Below are 16,316 nucleotides of genomic sequence, written 5' to 3'. Positions count from 1 at the left end.
AGGGAGACAAAATCGCTAGAGTAGGTATTTGAATCATTCTTTTAATAGGTTGTCAGTAATTTCCTAACAGAGCAGCTTATCATTTAAGTTGAGGAAATCAAGGATAGGGTTGTGTTTTACTTTGGGCATTTGGATACTGAACAAAATGGCAGGAAAACTTTGTCTTGTGATAACAACATTCTACCAATGAGGAGGCACTGCTGAGCTGCTCACGCATACAAACTCCAATGACAAAACACAGATTCGAAGACAGATTGAGACGCTAGAAGGAAACACTCCGAAATGTTCTCTCTGGGTGCCAAGGAAATGATGGTGATCTTTGTCACATTTCCTACATTTCTTGAGGCAAGCCTGAATGCTACAAAGCAACTCTGTTGTGGTTCTGTTTTCTTTCATTCAGGTTGTGCGGCCGTGGCACAGAAGCAGTTGGCGTTCATGGATCTACACCAGGGGACTTGACTGGCTTTGGTGAGTTATTTCCAAGAGAGGACATCTTGATTTTCTCAGTTCAAGGCTGGTTGTGGATAGTAACTACGCCCTCTATCTTACACCACTGAGAATAGAAAATATTTTCTAAATTGTGTGTGAAATTCCTTTGGCTTTCTAACTTATAGGCAGTATAAAGAAACTGCCAGATTTTTTCTTTTGCTGTGATGAACTATTTAAAAAGAGCCGGGCGTGGTGGCGCACGCTTGTAATCCCAGCATTCGGGAGGCTGAGACAGGAGGATCGCGGTTTGCGGACAGCCTCAGCTTACTCAGTGAGGCCCTCTGCAACTCAGTGAGACCCTGTTTCAAAAGAAAAAAAAAAATAGGGCAGGGGGTGTAGCTCAGAGGTCGAATGCCCCTGGGTTCCATCCCCAGACCACCCCCCCAAAATATAAACTTGTTCTGTTAATAAATGCAACCTTTGGATTCAGAGGATGAGGGGCACAGATAGGTTTTAAAAAAGTCTTAAAAGAATCCTATCCACCAGGTGAGGTGGCGCACGCTTGTAATCCCAGTGTTTGGGAAGCTGAGACAGGAGGATCGCACAGGTTCGAAGCCAGCCTCAGCTACTTAGTGAGTTTCTCAGCAACTTAGTGAGACCCCTGTTTCCAAAAAGTATATATAAAAAAAATAGGTCTGGGAGTATAGCCCGTAAGTAGAAAAGCCCCTGGGTCCCACCCCCAGTACCACACACACACACACACACACACACACACACACACACACACAATCCTAGCCAGGTGTGGTGGTGTATGCCTGCAATTCCAGTACTTGGGAGGCTGAGACAGGAGGATCATAGGCTCCAGCACAGCCTCAGAAGCATAGGGGACTCTTAGCAACCTGGTGAGACACTGTTTCAAAGCAAAATATAAAGAGGGCTGGGGTGTAGGCTCAGCAGTAGATACCCCCTAACACACACACACTCTCCCCAAAACGTAATGTTTATATCTTGCTTCCTACAAGTGTATTTATTTTTGTTAGATTATTACTAGATTAGTTGTATACATATAAGTAAATTTGATAAACTTAGTCTAAAAGTTTTGGTTTAGCCAGTCAATTTAACTACTTTTGTTCTCGTTTTAAAGGAAAATCATACTTGAGAATTATGTAGGTAACATTTGAAAAGTTCTTAAACAAAGTACACCATAGTCTGTCATTCTTTTTAAAATATCACACAAACCAACAGCTACAATGCTTTTTTATTTTTAACAAAAAGGCTGGAAGGAGGGTGAGAATAGGGGAGAGAGAGAGAGGACGTAAAGTGTGGTGTCTCAACACCAGACCCCTGCCTGCTCCATACCCAGAAGTTATTAAATAATTTAAAGGACACCACTTACAGTACCAGAACACTATTAAAATAATTATTTTTTTTATCAGGGTCAAAAAATACAGTGATTATGAATGTGCCGTGACCAGTCATGGAATCTTCCAGGAAACATAACTCCAGTCAGCAGTCCAACGGCGTGCACAGTGCCCTCAATTAATGCACTTGAGCATAATTACATTTCTGGCAGGGTCCACACCCCCAAGAAAAGGCAAAGCTAAGCATTTCATGTCTACATTCCAAACTCTGGAATCACAGAGCCCAGCTTTAAAACAAGAGTCACAGTGGATAAGAGATGCATATAAAAAATACAAGGTGTTCCTTTCAAATCAGAGGACTTGTGGGACCACATTCTTTTTTTTTTCTTTTTTCTTTCTTTTTTTTTTTTTTTTTACAAAATGCTAGTTAAAAAAGGACAGAGAATCCAGTTCGTGTGATGCTACAGACTTAGTGAATAAGGATATTGCGTGTTTTGGTAGTCGGTCTTCGGGCTGCATTGTGTTTCCCCCCGGAGCCCGGGTTCCTTTAGCATGACACGTGCGAGTCCTGAATGACCATGTACAAATGCGTTTGCATCTCAAGAGTTGTGCAGACGTCGCGACCTGCAAACCCTGTGTTCTCCCAGCAGTGACCGTGGTTCTTCCTTGAGCTTTGTACACCTATTCTTGTATAACAGTGCATGGCACAAATGTACAAGAAAATACTGGTTTTAGTCTCTACAGTTTCTATAATAATTATGGAGTAAAATAAGTTAACTTTTCTAATGAGAAGAGCTGACGGGCAGCATACATCTTTATTTTACATTTTAAAGTCTCTGCAGGCATCTACTTTGGTTAGTTATCAACAATCTCAACATAAGCACTGATCAGAGAACTGAGCAGCATTCCAAATAACGTTAACAGATATATTATTTCTTTTCAAAAGGCTGGGAAAGCCCAGTTTTAAAATATTATTAAAATGTTCTAACATTTACACACTATGAAGAGTTAGAGCTAATAAAATAAAATTTCTTCAAAAATAATCTTGCAGTGCTCTTTTAGGCATGCTCTGAGACATTATCACCAGACATCCACACCTTGAAAATAGGATTATCACATATCCACACATCCCAACTCACACACACACAATTCCTTACACAGACCAAAAAACAAAAACACCCCCAAACCCTTATATCTCATAAATTGAAAAAAAATTAATGTTTTTTTTTTTTTGTGTCTTTTTTTTTTTTTTTTTTTTTGCAAAAGAGTCTTTCTGCATGTTATCTATCTGAGCGGATGTTCATGTAGATGATTAAGCATTGGTCAGAAGTAATGTTGATGACAGCCAGAAATCCAAGCAGCTTTGCAGGTCTTCGGCTAAAATGAACCCGCCTCAGTTCACCTGCTACCCGATGTGTCAGTATTAGAGGCCATTATTGCAAGCATTCGTGAAATTCTTTCCTTTCTCCAGAAAGTAATGTATTTGTATGCATCACTTTTAGCCCTTTTCTTTTCACGTAGGTTAAGTAATTTAAAAAAAATCCTTCTTCATACAGTTATTGTGGGAGGTATCAGCAGCTGTTCGACAATTAGATTTGTTTTCCTTTTAATCTCTGTTTTTGATATAGTTTGACATTACTTTATAATTGTAGATGCTGCCAGGAAAGTTATCAGTGAATCACAAGGGTTCATAAAAGGTGCTTGGCTAGTAATCTTAATCATCTTCAGTTTGTTTCTCTTCAGAAGGCCTGAAGTTTCTCAGAATCCAGTGCTCACCATATTTCCAATCGGCTTGGTCTGTGCTACAAGTTGGTATGAGTGCACCATGCGTAGAGACTCTCTGATCTCCAGGTTCAGCTCCATCAGTTTGTAGTTGGCTTCTGACGTGTCCAGGCTGGAGCCTATAATGGCAAAGCTGCCCGTCTGACCCAGTGTCTGATGGTGGAAATAGATGTGTAACAGCGTCTGCACAGGGTCATCTTCACAGCTGCCGAAGATGTCATTGGGCCAGAGCGATCTGCGAATACAGTGTCTTTAAGTTCTGAGATATAAGCAGTTATTAAGAGGAACTACATTTTAAGTTAATACCAACACAATTTCCTGGTGAATAACTGTTGATCTGTCTTATTTGAGCAAATATGTTACCTGAGGGTGAAAAAAAATCTAAAACTTGGTAGCATTTCAGTAACTGCTAAAAACAAGGTCAAAAGCATGATATTGAAACACCAGCGAACCCAAATCTGGTAAACTTTCATGCTAGTTCTACAAAGGCAACTTTAAGGTCCTTGCAATTTACCTGAAAGCTTTGACTTGTGCTACAGCTGATATAAATTCCTTATTTTTCAAAGTTTCAATTAGAGAATGAATGGCAGTTTCTATAGTGGTCTGTGCAGCTTTGGAAATGTCGATTTCTTCACTTTCAGAAGCAGCCTCAGCTTCTTTGAGGATACTTTCTAGCTGGGCAAGTTCCTCTGACATGTTGATGACCTAAAATAAAATAAATAGACTTTTAGGAATCTATTTCTATGTTCAGTAACAAAAAGCATTTACTTGGCTGCAAGGATATACTTGATGGTAGCAACATTTTCTCACATTTTAAAGTCCATTTTCAAATGTTAAACTTAGAAGGAAAGGCAGTTAATATTCCAAGGTCTCTATTCCATAGGATTAAATAATTTCACTTACCAGACAGCAGTCTTTAAAAATTCTTGATTAAGCAACAAGATGTAATAAATATATACACTGGTAATATGTAACTACCAGTATAATTTTGTATATTGGTTTTATTTTTTTTATGGTATTGGGGATTGAACCCAGGGGCATTCTACCTCCGAGCTCCACCCCCAGTCCTATTTTTTATTTATTTTGAAACAGGGTCTGACTAAGTTGCAGAGGGCCTCACTAAGTACCTGAGTCTAGCTGTGAAACTGTGATCCTCCTGTCTCAGCCTATCTCAACTACTGGGATTACAAGTATACACCACCATGCCTGGCTTAATTTTGTATATTGGTTTTAACCTATGGTTACATATTACATTTTGGATAGTAAAGATACATTTACTGTTATGGGGGAGGGATCATAAAACTTTTTTGGTAGGAAAATATATTTAAAAATTTTATTTTACCTGGGTAATTTTACTCTTAACTATATCCTCAGCCTGATTTTATTTTTTATGTTGAAACAGGGTCTCACTTGGTCTTGATCCTGTGATCATCCTGTCTCAGCCCTGGGATTACAAGCATGCCACCACACCCAGCCCATTGAGGGTATATATGTACATTTCTTTTCATATATTTAACCCTTAAAAAAAACATTTTCCCAGAGCCAGGCTTGGTGGCGCATGCTTGTAATCCCAATATCTGGGAGGCTGAGGCAGGAGGATTGTGGTTTGTGGACAGCCTCAGCTACTTAGCAAGGCCCTTTGCAAGTCAGTGAGACTCTGTTTCAAAATAAAGGATAAAAAAATAGGACCGTGGGTGTAGCACGTAGGTACCAACCCCAGTACTAAAAAAAAAAAAAAAAAAAAAATCCCTAAATGGTAATTTTAGTACTAGGAGACAAAGTGTGGCTGTGGGGGAGGGAGGAAAGATATTAGTGATTTTTAAACCTTTAAAGGGTTAAAAAAAAAAAAAAAAACATGTTTCTTAGCCAGGCCTGGTGGCGCATGCTTGTAATCCCAGTCCTTGGGAGGTTGAGACAGGAGGATTGCAGGTTTTTGGTCAGCCTCAGCTACTTAGGCCCTCTGCAACTTAGACCCTGTTTCAAAACTAAAAAAGACTAAAAATTAGGGCTGGGGGGTGTGGTGTAGCTCGGAGGTAGAATGCCCCTGGGGTCAATCCCAAGTACAGCAAATAAAACGTGTTTCTTCTTATGTATATTCATAGAACTAGAGAAATAAAAAGTGGATAAGACATTAGGGGTTTCATCATACACGTCTGTTGAATTTTGCTTTGAATTACAGATGATTGGTTTCTGTTACTGAAAGCTTTAGGGTCTGGAACCTCTGGACACTGCTGGATATCTGCTGATTTACTAATACATGCTGAATTAGCACATCATTTAAAAAAGATAATTTCTCAACTGAGCAATACAATCCAGTGTGAGTTTTGACTTAAGTCTAACAAGGAATATATGTACATGACTTGTAAGTTTTCTGGAATGAGTTACTGATGCCTGGATGACATAATACTTACCTCTGCTTCATTTTTTATTGTATTTACTTGGTTGATAAGTTTACAGTAGGCTTGGAACAGAAGCAGCAATTGGAAGTGTAATTTATATAACCTTCGGCAGAGCTCCAGTTCCTAGAAATAAACAATATTAAGTTTAGGCATTATTTTCCTATACAGCATACTTCCAATAAAAATTATAAAAGAGTATGTTAAATTGTCTTGGCATCTGTTTTTATGCAGTAAGAAAGTTAATATGGTGTGAAGCTGATGAGAGGCAGTTGAAGGGTGCGCTGAGGACGGGTATTAAAATAAAAATAAACAAAGGCCATTGTTGGTTATATATTTCATTTTAGTACAAAGCACATTTTTCACATTGGACAGATAACGTGTCAGAAAACAATATATTGGATGCTTTAAAATGATTTGCTATAATTAAAAACTTTAAATTCATAACGAAAGAATTTGCAAAGGCACAGACTTTTGCCCCCATCGAGACAATGAAGCTCTCACTGCATATGTCAACTAGGTCTTGATAAAACAGAGTGGAATTGGGTAACCCTCTTACCTAAAGGGTGGTAGAGTCTGTCTTTAAAGTGAGGTCATTGTTCTAAAGAAAATCACGTGGTAATCTCATTGAGACAAGACTGAAATTAACATGTGCACTTTGATTTTTAAAATTTAAAGGGAGATGTGTTAGTTATAGATGTAGAAAGTGGTGACTGCTAGTTGTACATACATATACAATCTCAGTATTTTATAGAATCAGCAATTCACGGATCAAGGCTATGCAGAATTGAAGCACATACTACTTTTAACGTCGTCCATGACAGAACATTGCTAGGTCACAAAAGGACAAATGGCAGATGAAAACCGGTCTGTCTGGCAAGGATAAGTAGTCTATAAATCAAGACATGTCACTTACTGCTAGAATTTCCATTTGCTAAGCAAGAAGGTGATCGGGTCACAAAAAATACAAAGAAAGAAAAAGACCAAGAATTAGTGTAAGAAATCATTTAAATTAGGGTCACAGATGTCCCAGGCAAACCGAAGAACATATATCCACACCCCAAAGAAAATTTTATGGTATCTTCAGAATATAACTTTCTAGACATTTATTTATTATTGCAATAGTTCAGGGTGTTTTAAAAAATTTCTTTGCCAAATAACAAAATACATTGAGGCTATGGTTTATTTCTGCATAAAAACTATAAAGAATAAAATAGAACTAATATGATATTGGGAAATTTGACTAAGTGTTCTTTGATCTAGGTTTTTATAGCCTTTCTGAGAAAAAAAAAACCCATCTGTAATAAAATTTGTATATTTTGTATATTGGAAACTTGGAAAATAAGTGATTACCATTTTTTAAAGGACTGAACTGGCTTATAAGCTTATATAACATATACTTACCCACGTGAAGACCCACTGGTGTGGCTCATTCTAGGCTTCCTACGCTTTAATGTCTAATTAAGTCCTAGGTTCCCTCAGCTGGTGTTGAGCCACGGGGCGGAATATCAAAGCAGATGTGTGTTTGACATTCCATTCCAAGTGTACTTTGGTAGGTTTCAGAAATTTCACCTAACTAGGTTTGAATCAAAGGAGATAATGTGCGTAAAACAGTGAAAATAAAAAGTCTTCATTTATGGACTATCATAAAACTTACTACATAAAAATACTAACAGCCACTTGGATCCAGCCTTCTGAAGAGAAGCATGGCTTCTCATGAAATCAGAGTCGGTATCCTGTAAACACGGCTTCTAAAAGTCATTCTTAAGCCTGCTTCTCTAGATAGCTTCCTGCAAAGGACTGTTTATATAACATCTATTCCTATCAGTTTAGAAAGGATTTGCTAAGTAAAGGTGAACTTTAGCTCTGCAGTGCTTACCATAAATTACTTGCGCAGCCAGCCGATCAGAAGCAGGAGCTGAGCACGAGCTTCTGCATCTGAGGCTTTATCTTTATAGTTTGTTTCATGTGGAAATTAATTTGAGTGTTAAATATTTTCCTCACTTCTGTTAGAATAAACAAAATTGAACTGACTGCACATGTACATATCCATAGCCTCGACTTGAAGATTTTTATTGGAGATTTTTAGTGGAGAAAAATCACTGCTATCAAGCTTAAGAGCATCACAATTATAGGAAATAGCACAAATGTAATTCTGTAGCTCCCAATTACTAAAAATTGTTCTATCCATACAAAAAGTAGTTTTTGAGGCACATTTTAAATTGTTGCTTTTTTTTTTTTTGGTGGTACTGGGGTTCCTGGAAACCCTTCTAACCTCCGGGGTACATGCCCAGACCTATTTTTATACTTTTTTTTATTTGGAAACAGGGTCTCGTAAGCCAGCGAGGCTGGCTTCGAACCAGCGTGATCCTCCTGTCTCCGCCTCCCGAGCGCAGGGATTACAAGTGTGCACGATGGGCTAAATTGTTGCTTTTAAGTACACGAAATTTGCATATACATTCTCTTCATTAATTTGTCCAAGTATTTACTGATTGCATATTGTGCAGAAGGCAGTTCTGGCATCTAGTTATGTAAAAAGGCTCCTACCCGCAGGATCCAGATACGAAGGGAAAGACAAGACAGAAATGAGTCTTGAAGGTAAAGTTGTCAGGTTTTGGCTTAGTAGTAGAAAATCTCAAGCTATGTGAACTGACTTGGAGTGGCTCTCATTTTCCTTAAGGTATAAGAGATATAAGAAATTACTTATCAGCTGGTGTGGTGGTACACACCTGTAATCGTAGTGCTAGGGAGGCTGAGGCAGGAGGATTGAAAGTTTGTGGTCAGCCTGGGCAACTTAGTGAGACCCTATCTCAAAAAAATAAAAAAAATAGGACTGGGAAGCCGGGCGTGGTGGTACATGCTTGTAATCCTAGCAGTTGGGAGGCTGGGACAGGAGGATGGCGGTTCGCGGAGGGCCTCAGCTACTTAGCCAGCAAGACCCTGTTTCAAAAATTAAAAGACAAGCCGGGCGTGGTGGCGCACGCTTGTAATCCCAGCATTCAGGAGGCTGAGACTAGAGGATTGCGGGTCGCAGACAGCCTCAGCTACTTAGTGAGGCCCTCCGCAACTCAGTGAGACCCGGTTTCAAAATAAAGAATAAAAAATAGAGCACAGGGGGTGTAGCTCAGAGGTTGAATGCCCCTGGGTTTCATCCTCAGACCTGAAAAAAAAAAAAAAAAAAGACTAAAAAAATAGGGCTGGGAATGTAACTTGGAGGTAGAATGCCCCTGGGTTCCACCCCCAGTACCAAACACACACATACATACACACACACCAAAAAAAAAAAAAAAAAAAAAAAAAAAACCCACAAAAAACAAAACAAACAAAAAACCCAAAGGGCTGGGAATGTAGATCAGTGGTAGTGCACTCCTGGCTTCCAGCCCCAGTAGCACAAAAACAAAAATGAGTTACTATATGTACCTAATTTATATAGGGGGAAAAAAAGGTTCTATTACTTGCTCAAATGATACATTTAGATACTGGCAAATAGAATTAGAACCAAAGGATCTAAGTCTAGTCTAGAGTTAATTTCGTATCTTGCCTTACTACTACTACTACTACTACTACTACTACTACTACCACCTCCTCCTCCTCCTCCTCCTCCTCCTCCTCCTCCTCCTCCTCCTCCTTTTTTTTTGTGATACTGGGGTTCCTGGAAACCCTTCTACCTCTGGGCTACACTCCCAGACACCAATTTTTTATATTTTTATCTGGAAACAGGGTCTCTTAAGCCAGAGAGGCTGGCCTTGAACCTGCGCGATCTTCCTGTCTCTGCCTCCCAAGTGCAGGGATTACAAGGGTGCGCCACTGCCTGGCCTTGGCTCATTTCTTGACTCAGATGATTCAAGCTTTTTTTCTAAAATAGTGCAGGATTTGGAATCACCCTGCAGAGGTTTAAATTTCTACTTATTAGTTTAAGATAATGGGATTGGAAAATCCACTGGACTGAGATATAAGAATAATGAATGTGAAACACATATTAGCATAGCACCTGAGAGAGTTAACACTTATTAAACTACATTAGGATTTTTCTTAACATTTTAAATTTTTTAAAACTTCAGGGTTTTTTTTGTGTGTGTGGTACTGGGGATGGAACCCAGGGACCTTCTACCTCTGGGCTTCACCCCCAGACCTATTTTATACTTTATTTGGAAACAGGGTCTCACTAAGTTGCTGAGAGCCTCACTCAGTAGCTGAGGCTGACTTCGAACCTGTGCGATCCTCCTGTCTCAGCCTCCCAAGGGTGCACCACCATGCCTGGCTCAGGTGTTTTTTTTTTGTAGTGGTGGGGATTGAACCCAGGACCTCACACATGCCACTCTACCACTGCGCTACATCCCCAGCATCAGATTTCAAATTTTTACTATAGTACTCTAACTTTAATAAAGATTAGAAATCTAATGTCAGTTCTAATGTCAAATGTGGAGATTGTTCAGTTGGTGGGTGCATTTTTTCCATATGAAGTTGTTCCCATTACAGTAATTTGTAGCTCTTAACATATTCATTCTATCTCCCCCCCCTCCCCTCTCTCTCTCTCCCTCCCTCCATGTCCGTCTCTCTCTCTCTGTCTCTCTCTCTCTCTGTCTCTCTCTCTCTCTCTGTCTCTGTCTTTCTCTGTCTCCTCAATTGAAGCCCAGGGGCATTTTACCTCCAAGCCGCCACACACCCGGTCCTTTTTGTTTTTTGAAAACAGCGTTTTGCTAGGTTGCTGAGAATCTCACTAAGTGGCTGAGGCTGTCCTCAAACCTGCGATTCTCCTATCTCAGTCTCCCAAGTACTGGGATTACAGGCATGTGCCACCAAGCTGGGCTCATAATCCTCACTTTCTATGATGTTTGTACTGTGTATGTGCACCTTTCTGTAAGAAAATATATTACTATGATTTTCACTGACTTTATACTAGAGAAAACCATTGTACTTTATACCATTAGAATTTCACCTTTAGAAAGACTAGACATATCACACCCTCTTAGGTTTGCTTTCCTTACCTATTTATCTGCAGAATACTAATGTAGAACACATTTTTTTTTTCTTAAGCAGCAGATACAACTAAAAGCCAACCTGGACTGTCCAGATATCCATCAGGCTTATCTATTGAATGTTATTAAGCTTCAGTCACAAGCTGGCCATTCATTTTGATTAAAGTGAGGTTTTCATTACTAAGCCAATATTTCACTGAATATAACTTTAACAGAGATTGTTCTGATAACCAAAATGAAAAAGTTTACAAATAACCTCTATTTTTAGGAATATCAAGTGAGGATATTTGATCCACACTGTCTTAGCTGATAGAAATACAGCAAGAGAGTAATAGACTTACTTGTGCGTTGGTGTTTATCCCATATATGTCCTCTTTAGCACCAAATGTCCTCTTGCAATTGTCTAACCACTGAAAAAATAAGTAACAGTAAACTTTAATACAGAGATTACAGAACACATGATAGAATTACCAATATTATAGCCTGTCCATACAGGGCAAAAAACTTCAAAAGCAATGTGAAGTTCTGAGATTGGTTGTGGACACAGATTTTCATCTCCCTTTGAGGCTAATCATTTATAGGGAACTAAAGCAGGATATTAGCAGTATAACCACACACACACACGCACACACACACACACACACTCATTTGTGAAAACACCAGCTCTATTCCAGAGGCATGTGCTGCAACATTTCAGTAAAGATTCTTGGTTTGCAGATTTTATTGAAAATTTTCACAATCTATATCTGACCTTTGTGTAATGCAAGATGAGGAAATGAAAGATTTGCTTTCCCTCTCATGAATTTAATAAAGGCAACTTAGAAGTAACGGAGTCTGTTTGCTTATCAGAAGTGCAATTCTCTGAAGACTGGTGTCAGTGTTCATTAGTGAAACAGAAACCAAAATCCACTTAAATCTTGTTTTTATTTCTTTTTCTTTTTGGACAGTAATGAATGACAAACGTGTTATCTCCAAAGAATATTGGATATAAAAGCCAAATGTAGTCTTTCTTTACCTAAGGGCTACTCCTAAAGTTGATATTAACTTAAAGGACATTTTCTTCAGTCAAATAAAAATAATAGCATTCATTGTGGTACAGTAGAAAAGAACACTGGAGCCACTGATTTTCCAAACTCAAGTGCAAGCTAAGAGCCTGCAAGGTAAGCTGAAAGGTTTTGACAATTTGATGTTGTCAGTTCTCTTGATTTCCCATTTTTTTTTTTTGTGTGTGACATTATTAAGCATAATATAATTAATATATCAGTCTCATAATACAATATATATGTTATTAGAATTTTTTTCTACTAGGACTTTGATCAAAACTATTAGCTACATTAAGTAGTCACTTTGGAAATATTTTAGTATATTAGACATCTAAAATTCTCAATTATTTAACATCCTACATGGCAAGAATTAAAATGAGACATCTCGGTTATTTCAAGAACAATTTATTTCATGTTCTGTCCCTTTTATCCCTGTCACGCAGACTGCACTGGCCCTTAGGCTCTTTGCTTGACAGCGACTCTGAAGAAAAACATGTTAAGCTCTTCTGGTGAGAGATGGCTGGCAGCAGTCATTGTCAAAAGCTATCAGCAGATTTCTTTATATATCAGTGAAATTCAGCTGACATCTATCATGGAATTTTTGCGCATTAATCTGTTTGTAGAAAAACATCAAAATGCTTATACACTACATTTTTATCACTATTCTGGTCCAGTTTGCCCAAGTACACTAATGAATTGGAAAAGATAATTTGTTGATTATTTAATGATTTATTCTGATTATTTTTATATGGCATATTTATTTTTATTTATTTATTTATTTATTCTTTTGGTGGTACTGGGGTTCCTGGAAGCCCTTCTACCTCTGGGCTACACTCCCAGACCTATTTTTACATTTTATATTTGGAAACAGGGTCTCCTAAGCCAGCACGTGTGGCTGGCTTCGAACCTGCGCGATCCTCCTGTCTCTGACTCCCAAGTGCGGGGATTACAAGCGTGCGCCACCACGCCCGGCTATATGGCATATTTATTGATTCCCCATTGTGGGGTCATCATTCAGTGTTATCTGCTGCACACTGGTCAGCAGAGTACAGGTCCACACCTTTCCAGCAGCGTGTGCGAGACAGCAGAGAGTATATGGAGAACACCCTCCAGTTCCCAGTCAGCTTCTTTCTTGCCATGATGTTTTCTTTACTCAAATTCAAATGAAGGGTTAAAGTTTCACTAGTGAGGGAGGCTGTGCTTCTGGGTATGATAGAGAAGCTTATATAATACTTGTGAGCCGAGCGTGGTGGCACACGCTTGTAATCCCAGCATTCGGGAGGCTGAGACTGGAGGATCGTGGTTCGCAGACAGCCTCAGCTACTTAGTGAGGCCCTCTGCAACTTAGTGAGACCCTGTTTCAAAATAAAATAGAGCAGGGGATGTAGCTCAGCAGTCACATGTCCCTGGGTTCCACCACCAAACCCACAAAACAACAACAACAACAACAACAACAACAACAACAACCAAAACAAAACAAAAAACAACTTGTCCACCAAGGACAGCTATACAGCTAAATACCATGAGAAAATGACTAAAGTGAAGTCTAGGTTTATTCACTGATGACTATAGTGGCACCTGCCTGTTTGTGTTCCTGGGCATGGAGGCTGGACACAAAATGGCAGCCTCAACTTTGTGCCCTATAGTTTCAGTGGGCTGGAAAGGCTTGGTTATCAAAGATAGTGAGGTATTGAAGGCCAAGATGCTGGGGAAAAGGGCAAAGGAGAAGTGAGCCCAACAGGCTGCATGCAGTTTTCTGTGGGGCACTTGCTGTTCTTCTCTTGGTCATGCGCAGTAGGAGGAAGGCTAAGAAGCCAAGCAGCAGCATGTGGGGCTATAAAGGTGAGCAGAGATTTCTGGTCTTACAGTGCTGGGAACACAAACATCATCTGATTCCTGCTAAGCTGGCAGAGTCCTGGAAAATACCTCAGGTCTTCACTTGTGATTCTCAGAACACTTGAATGATAAAAAAAATGTATATAGGAAAAACACCAGTGGAGGCTGGGAGTGTAGTCAGTGGTAGAATGCTTGCCTTGTGTGCATGTGGTCCTGGCTTCAATTCCCAGAAGTGTGAACAATAACAAAAAATGCAACAACAACAACAACAACAACAACAACAACAACAACAACAACAGAACTGGTAGACAGGGAAAACTGCATAGATTGTTGGCTGAGGAGCTGGGTGTGGTGGCACACGCCTGCAATCCCAGTTGGGAGGCTGAGGCAGATTTGAGGCCAACCTTGGCAACCTAGAGAGGCCCTTTAACAAGATGTTATTTCAAAATAAAAAATAAAATGGGGTTGGGGGGTGTAGCTCAGAGGTGGAATGCCCTGGAGTTTAATTCCCAGCACCACTATATATATAAAAAAAAAGATAGATGGTTGGTAGAAAAAAAGAAAAAAAGACTAGATGTGACAAAAATTAGGGAGGTGGTAGCTGAGGAAGGAATCGTGTTCATTTCCCCCCGTGCAAAGAATTCAATTGATTTAACAGTTTATCGAGAAGAACATTCTTAACCCACCATATTGCTACAAAACCTTCTTATAAATTATATGATCATATGTGTGTGGATCTGTTACTGGAGCCTCTATTATAGCCCATTGGTCAATTTGTCTGTTGTTAGGCAGGTAGGACCCTGTTTGAGATTTATATACCTTTATTGGTACATTATAGTCTCACATCATAACGCAGCACCCAATGACTGACAGTGACACACATGCACACAGCACTTGGCGAGCTCTTCCCTGCCCTGCCTCCTCCCCTATGCAGGGCATTGAGATTGGCATTGTTCTTCTCCCACGTGTGTATAACGTCAATGGAAGGGATTCCTTTATTGATGTTCCCTACTGTCCTCCCCTGCCTTCCCCTAGACCGTCTCCCTGGCTCCCCTGGAGTGTCTCCTCTATTATTCGAAGTCCCTCTGGTATCCTGATTATTTTTCAGCTTCTGCATTTGAGAGAAAACATATGACCCTGAGCTTTGGGCATCTCATTGAGGAAGTTTCTACCTGTACCTATATGATGGAGTGCTGAACCTATGCCCTCTTCTAGTATTTTCAAAGTCTCTGGTCTAATTTCCAGGTCGTTGCTCCATCTTAAGTTGATTCTTGTGCAGGGTAAGAAGTAGGGACTTAATTTCGTTTTTCCCAGCACCATTTGTTGAAAAGGCTGTCTTTCCTTCAATATAGGTCCTGCTAGCTAGAAATCTAAATCCTAACTAGAAGTTGTTTTTGTGGACAAAGCCTGGAACACTTTTCTGTAAAGGGCAACAGTAAATATTTTATTTTGTGGTACTGGGGATGGAACCCAGGGGAATTCTATCTCCAAGCTTCATCACCAGCCCTATTTTTTTTATTTTTTATTTTAAAACAGGGTCTCACTGAGATGCAAAGGACATCACTAAGTAGCTGAGGCTATCTGAGAACCGCAATCCTCCCGTCTCAGCCTCCCAAATGCTGGGATTACAAGTGTGGGTCACCATGCCCGGCTAATGGTAAATATTTCAGGCTTTGCAAATCATAATATCTTGGTTATAGATATTTAACTCAGCTTTGTAGTGTGAAAAGAGCCACAGTCAGCATATAAACAAATGGGATGGCTATGTTCCAGAAGAACTTTACTTACAAAGCCAAGTGTTGGGCTACAAATGTCTGAAGGCTGTAGTTTGCTGATCTATGTTCAGAAAATTATTTGCACTATTATCTTTTATACTTTTATTGACACATTGTAATTATACATAATAATGAAGTTCAAAGTGATACAAATATACATGACACATACACTTGGTGTGTTTCCCTCCAGATCCCAGCCCATCCACCCCTCCCCATACACATTAGTGACATTTTTAGCGACACCTTCACACAGGGACATAGCATTATTTGAACTGGTTCCTTCATCAATTCTCCCTCTTTCCCTCCCAACCTCCCTCCTCCAATCCCTTCTCCCTATTCTGCTGGTCTCTTTCATCATTTATCTCAATCTCTTTTGTTCTCTATTTTTCCTCTTTCACATATAGTAGAAAACACATGATTCTTGACTTTTCTGTGACTGATTTCCCTCATTAGCATAAAATTCTCTAACCCATCAATTTTCCTGTAAATGACAGAATTTTGTTCTTTCTTATGGAGAGTAATATCCCACAGTGTGTGCAGACACATTTTCGTTATCCATTCATCTGTTCAGGGATACTAGGCTGGTTTCATAATTTGGCTACTGTGAATTATGCTACCATAAATACGGATATGCATATATTGCTATACTACTCTGACATTAATTCTTCTGGAAAGATACTGAGGAATGGTATAAATGAGTAATAGGTTGGTTCTA

At 39.4% G+C, this 16,316-nt stretch overlaps 1 protein-coding gene across 2 annotated transcripts in view; it reads right to left on the bottom strand.

The window, feature by feature from the left end:
- Positions 1-3,548: 3,548 nt before the first annotated feature.
- The window catches only part of FRYL (FRY like transcription coactivator), a gene marked incomplete at both ends in the record, with an annotated part of 144,964 nt that continues 132,196 nt past the window's right edge, over positions 3,549-16,316 (bottom strand). Inside the window, 5 exons of one of the 2 annotated variants that reach the window (XM_080697003.1) lie at positions 3,549-3,807; positions 4,087-4,277; positions 5,984-6,094; positions 6,885-6,902; positions 11,289-11,357. In XM_080697003.1, coding sequence (XP_080553129.1) covers positions 3,549-3,807; positions 4,087-4,277; positions 5,984-6,094; positions 6,885-6,902; positions 11,289-11,357 — 648 coding nt within the window. The remainder of the gene's footprint in view (positions 3,808-4,086; positions 4,278-5,983; positions 6,095-6,884; positions 6,903-11,288; positions 11,358-16,316) is intronic. The other variant, XM_080697004.1, reaches the window with a different exon arrangement.

The sequence above is a fragment of the Muscardinus avellanarius genome (genome assembly GCF_963383645.1).
Source record: "Muscardinus avellanarius genome assembly, chromosome: 6".
NCBI lineage: Eukaryota > Metazoa > Chordata > Mammalia > Rodentia > Gliridae > Muscardinus > Muscardinus avellanarius.
The sequence above is the reverse complement of the archived record's forward strand: the minus strand, read 5'-3'. Positions and strand labels throughout refer to the sequence as shown.